General features: G+C 42.1%; 1 protein-coding gene across 1 annotated transcript; it reads left to right on the top strand.

The window, feature by feature from the left end:
• Positions 1-4,868: 4,868 nt before the first annotated feature.
• LOC112605566 (olfactory receptor 4B1) lies at positions 4,869-5,798 on the top strand. The gene has a single exon (XM_025355142.1). It carries the CDS (start codon positions 4,869-4,871, stop codon positions 5,796-5,798), a length of 930 nt encoding a protein of 309 aa, XP_025210927.1.
• Positions 5,799-6,406: the final 608 nt, after the last annotated feature.

The following is a 6,406-nucleotide window of genomic DNA, read 5'->3' as shown; positions in this document are numbered from 1 at the left end:
AAAAAAAACTGTTAATAAGGACACATGATAGGTGGGCGGTAGAGCGAAGAGTTGGCTCCCAATTTCAACACTCACCCTCTTTACCACTGCTTTAGACCAATTCCTGAGAAGAGTGAAAGGCAGCTTAGCCAGGGGTCCTTGCTTTGTTTATCTCTGTCCTTTAGAGGACCCTGAACCTCGAACTGTCTCCTCCACTAAAAGGCAGGTCACTTGCCCTTCTGCATTCATCACCTCTGTGCTCTCACAATGACTTCATTAAGCCATCTGACATAATTGTATTAAGTTCCCCTAATAGGCTTTTTTGTTTGTTTTTAAAATGTATATCATGTGGCCCATTATGGTAACCTTCTCAGCATAAGGACTCGTGTGTGTGTGTGTATGTACGTGTGTGTGTAAGAGAGTTAGCATTTTAAGTGAGAACTGGGCAATTCATGTCCAAGTAACACTGGACAAACCAAAGAACAAAAAATGTCTTCTGGAAAACATAATGATGTTAGGGTCCTCCCCACTCAGCTCATAGAAAATAATCTAGAAGTAGGTAAAGTATCTCAATTTCAGCATGTGCGGCTTTGACCCAGTGCAGTAAAATGTTTATTTCTGAAATAAAAATGATCTACATTGTTCATAACTTTATATATTTGGTGAGAAAGAGTCTCAGGTAGGTTGTAAGAGGTCAACAGACTTAAAAGAAAACGTAGAGAGATAGCATTAAAGAATCTAGTTTTTTTTCTTATCAATCTACTGGTTAATCAGTTTATCATCAATTAAAAGTCTATATATATACTGTGCACCATCCGTGAGGTTGACATTTAGGTGCTATGTGGGCGTAATAAACTTTGACTGTTTTTCTAAAGACAAACAGGTGACCATAAAACCACAGTGAGAGAAAAGAAAAGAGGCTGTATGAAGATAAAGTGTGTGCTGCGTTGTGTGCTTTCAACTGTAGGTGGTAGAAGAACTTCATTTATTCATTTAAAAATTCAATTAAATGAACATTTGCCGAGAAGTTATTAGGAGGATTTAGAGATGAATAAAGGCAGCAAAGAAGACAGATACAGAAACAGTAATTACAATAAAATATGCTAACTACTCCAGTAGAAATACGTAAAAAACATGGAAGAAGGCCGGGCATGGTGGCTCCCACCTGTAATCCTAGAGCGTTGGGAGGATCACTTGAAACCAGGAGTTTGAGGCCAGCCTGGGCAACATAGTGAGATGCCATCTCTACAAAAAAATTAAAAAATGACCTGGGCCTGGTAGCACTTGTAGTCCTAGCTACTCAGGAGGCCAAGGCAGGAGGATCCCTTAAGCCTAGGAGTTCAAGGTTACAGTGAGCTATGATCACGCCATTGCACTCCAGTCTGGTTGAAACAGTGATACCTTGTCTCAAAAAGAGTAAAACACAACAAAACACGGAAGAGGTGTTGCCTGGCAGAGCAGCGATGGGTGGTGTTTGACCTGAGTATTAAAACAAGAAGAAAAGTTAGTTAGAAAGTCAAGATATGCATACCAACCAAGTAGAGGGATTAGCTTATGCAAAGAGACAGTTTTTTTTAGAATGATGCATCGTTCAGAATGGCTGGAGTACAAGCTCCAGTTAAGAGTGACGGCAACTGAATCTAGAAAGGTGAACAAGCTCCAGTTCTTGGAGAGTCTTAATGTCATGCTGATGGTGTTGGACTTAATCTTGTAGTCAGTGGAAAACCATTGCTAGATTTCAAGTCAATGCATGACTTTATCAGATTTGCATTTTAGAAGTATAACAATCATAATAGCTTACATTCTTTGAGGGCTTGCTATGAGACGAATACTGTGTGCCTTCTTGCATTTAGCAGAAGGATGACTTAAACTGATTTTTAGAGTTGAGAGCAGAGATAAATGAATCAGTGTTGAAGTAACCAGAGAAAGCTTCCTAGACAGCGGACGTCGTAGACTAGCTGGCACTTGGAAAGGGAGGCAAAAAGGGATGATACATCAGGTAATGTGAAAAGTAGGAAAGATGCCCCTGTGTTGGGGATCAACTTGTATTTATGAGAAGGTGAGGAGACATCGAACTGAGATTGTGTGCAGTTTAGTGCCCAGTAATGTGGGTTCGAAGGGGGCTGTGGAAATCTTGTAGAGGTTTCTAAAAGTCAGATGGAAGAATTTAGGATGGATTGCCAGCCAACAGGGAGACAATGGCAACTTCTGAATGATTTGGAGGTACTGAGGAAAGATGAAGAATTTCTAACTTGAGTGTGCAGAATAGACTGGGATGAAGACTAGGGACTAGACTAGGAGCATGTAGATGTCTGTGGTCATCCTCACATGAGTTTATGTCCTGCTTGAAGATGGCAGCTGCAGGAAGACAGAGGAGGAAACTGGTGAAATCAACAGGACATAAAGATTGTGTAAATATGACAGGTGGAGGAGGCATGAATTAGACGTGACTCCGTGGTGTCAAGCCTGAGGGACGGGGAAAGTGATGGTGCTGCTATAAGGCCCAGTGTGAGAGGGGTTTCTTCAGCTCACCTGCGCTGGGAGGGAATGGCAGATTCCATAGCTCGATCTCACCAGCTGCATTGCTACCTCCCATCCAAATCCCTGCCCTGGGACAAAGTAGGAGAGGGGAATGCCTGAGTCTCACACTCTGCTCGGGATCCTACATGGTTTCTTGGTCTTACCTGATGCAGAAATGGTGGAAATGGAACATTCCCAATAATGTGGAGTTTCTAATGATGCTCCTGCTATTCACAGGGAGGGATTAGTACATGAATTTGGCCAAATTTTGTATTGACCATGGGTTTTGATGCCATTTCTCCAAGGCCCTGGGGTGGCTAATCCCTTTCTCTTCTAGCTGAGGTGTGGTGACTCTCCACTACCCTTATTTACATAGGCTTGGTTTCAGCTATGGCTCAAACACTCGTAAGCTGTGTTTCTTTGGGCAAGTTACTAAACTTCTCTGAGACTCATTTCCCTGATCTATCAATTATCTACCTCAAAGAGGTACAGGAAGAATTAAATGAGGGGATGACTGTACACCCTGAAAAAATGGCAGCAGCATCTGCAGTTGTGGTTGTTAGGAAGTCGGTGACAATGAAGATGGTGAACATTTGGTAACCTCAATACTCACCATCTTCATCATCATCCTAACAACCATGTGACGGCAAACATCAGGTAACAAGATGCTCTAGTTCCTCCAGGCCACCAGACCCCTTCGCAGCCTTCTTGGGTTGTTTTTGATGCTTCCCTTATTTCCATTCCTCTGCACCAGTAAGAGGCCCCATCTTGCTTTCTCTCTCCCATTCAGTTGTTTTCGCGGGTACCTCTTCTTTCTTTCTTTCTTTCTTTCCTTTTTTTTTTTTTTAAACACCAGTTAATACTCCACTTCATCTTCAGTTTTAGCCAAGCACCTTACTGAGCATCTCTCAGCAGATTTTTACCTTGTGTTTCTCTTCAAATTTTCACGATGAGAGAAATTAGGGAGGAAAAGGTATTAAATCTATTTTCAAATGGAAGCACAAGTAGAAGAAGGAAAACTAAGGTGAATAAGAGACACTTCAAAATAATTTTATTTTATTTAATTTTTTTTGAGATGGAGTTTTGCTCTTGTCACCCAGGATGGAGTGCAGTGGTGAGATCTTGGCTCACTGCAACCTCCGCCTCCCGGGTTCAAGCGATTCTCCTGTCTCAGCCTCCTGAGTAGCTGGGATTACAGGTGCCTGCCAGCATGCCCAGTTAATTTTTGTATTTTTAGTAGAAATGGGGTTTTACCATGTTGGCCAGGCCGATCTCGAACTCCTGACCTCGGTTGATCCATCTGCCTTGACCTCCCAAAGTGCTGGGATTACAGGCATGAGCCACTGTGCCAGGCCTGAGATACTTCAAAAGAGTTTTAAAAGCAGAGAAAATCTTGAAGGTTTTCTCTCCTTCATTTCATAACTGTGCTGTTTAATCATGTGAAGTTACAAGCCTCTTGAGGCTAGAACCATATTCCATTTTCCTTTCCTATGTCCTGAGTTGCCTAGGCATGTGGTAGGTACTTAACAAAACCTTTGGTTCAAAGAGTTGTATTAAAAGAAATCCTGCACCTTCTGCTGACAAAAATGTTTGCTAATGGCAAGCAAACTGGAAGACAGAAACAAGCAAAATGGTGATGTCCATCTATTATATTCAAACTATTGTTCCATAGGGAGCTATACTCCAAACAGCTTCTGCATGTTCACTTAGCTCTCAACTGCCAAAATTTTCTCAAAATGGTTGTAAAAATTCATGAAGCTATAGGACTGGGCGAAAACCATAGGGTCTAAAAGAATTCAGAAACTTACGTAGTTAATGTAAGGAACACATCAAAAGTATTCTTTAAAATGGAGACATTTCAAGTACATTGGCATTTCTGGGGAATAAATAAATGGAGGAAACAAGAGAGTCAGGAGCAGAAGGTCACTATACAATCTCTAACACAAAGGCATGATCAGAGAACATGAAGACTAGGAGAAATGTTAGTAATTAATATAAATGGTTTTCATGCTGAAAGTGGTAATTTTTTTAGTGGGGTATACATGAAGTAATGTATGAGTTGGAGTACTATGATCTGGGAGGCTTGGCTAATTCACAAATTCTCTGAGCCTCAGTTTTCTTACTTGTTATATGGGGATCATAGAGTTTTTATGGGGTTGCTTGACCGGTGTCTTGCATAGGGTAGGCTATTAAGCACCAAGTGAATAAACATTGACTATATAAATAAATAAACAAATGAGTCAGAAAATATACATGAAAGGGTTTTATTAACAGGCAAGTGCTAAATAAACATGAAGGATTAGTGTTAAGAGTGCATGTGCTTTGTCGCAGGGCTTTTCTCTGAGATCTGTCTTCTTCAAGTGGAATCCATGGCCAGTACAAGTAATGTGACTACGTTGATTTTCACCGGCCTTTTCCAGGATCCAGCGGTGCAGAGAGTGTGCTTGGTGGTGTTTCTCCCCGTGTACCTGGCCACAGTGGTGGGCAATGGCCTCATCGTTCTGACGGTCAGTATGAGCAAGAGTCTGGATTCCCCCATGTACTTCTTCCTTAGCTACCTGTCCTTGGTGGAGATCAGTTACTCCTCCACTGTTGCCCCTAAATTCATCACAGACTTACTTGCCAAGATTAAAACCATCTCTCTGGAAGGTTGTCTGGCTCAGATATTCTTCTTCCACTTCTTTGGGGTTGCTGAGATCCTTTTGCTTGTGGTGATGGCCTATGATCGCTATGTGGCCATCTGCAAGCCTCTTCATTATATGAACATTATCAGTCGTCAACTGTGTCACTTTCTGGTGGCCGGTTCCTGGCTGGGGGGCTTTTGTCACTCTGTAATTCAGATTCTCGTCATCACCCAATTGCCCTTCTGTGGTCCTAATGTGATTGACCACTATTTCTGTGACCTGCAGCCTTTATTCAAGCTTGCCTGCACCGACACCTTCATGGAGGGGGTTATTGTGTTTGCCAACAGTGGATTATTCTCTGTCTTCTCCTTCCTCATCTTGGTGTCCTCTTATATTGTCATTCTGGTCAACCTGAGGAACCATTCTGCGGAGGGGAGGCACAAAGCCCTCTCCACCTGTGCTTCCCACATCATAGTGGTCATCTTGTTTTTTGGACCCGCCATCTTCCTCTACATGCGACCCTCTTCCACTTTCACTGAAGATAAACTTGTGGCTGTATTCTACACGGTCATCACCCCCATGCTGAACCCCATCATTTACACACTCAGGAATGCAGAGGTGAAAATCGCCATAAGAAGATTGTGGAGCAAAAAGGAGAACTCAAGGAGGGAGTGAAAAAGAGCTTAGGGATGAAAAAGTGATACAAAATGTATGTGTGATTACTCTCTGTTCTTGAAATGGATTTTGATTTTAGTGGGATATTCAAGAACGACAGAAACAAATATAAAGGCTTAATGATACTGCTGCTGTGATTCTCCTTAGCAACCGAAGACACTCGGTATCCTGGTGTAATGTTTGAAGGACAGAGGGCAGATAGCAACAATATCATGGGCTTGGGTAATATGAAGCCTCAAACTAAGTGCAAATGCAAAGGAGAACATGTGGACAAATGTTTTTTAGATTAAATCACTTTGTCCTGTTACCTCCTCCCTTCCTCACTTCTTTTCTTTCTCCCTTTTGCTCTTCCTCCTTCCTCCCTCCCTTCCTTCTTTTCTTCCTTCATTCTTTCTCCCCTCTTTGTTCAAACTCCCTCATGATAACAAACTCTATTTCATTAAAAAAGGAAACCAACCAGATGAATTATCAGGGAATATTTAGGAAGGAGGGCATCAATCTGATCTACAATGTTGACAAGTATGTCTTTGAAAATTACATCCAGGAAGGCCGGGCGTGGTGGCTCATGCCTGTAATCCTGGCACTTTGGGAGGCCGAGGCGGGTGGAT

The sequence above is a fragment of the Theropithecus gelada genome, chromosome 14 (assembly GCF_003255815.1).
Source record: "Theropithecus gelada isolate Dixy chromosome 14, Tgel_1.0, whole genome shotgun sequence".
NCBI lineage: Eukaryota > Metazoa > Chordata > Mammalia > Primates > Cercopithecidae > Theropithecus > Theropithecus gelada.
The sequence above is the reverse complement of the archived record's forward strand: the minus strand, read 5'-3'. Positions and strand labels throughout refer to the sequence as shown.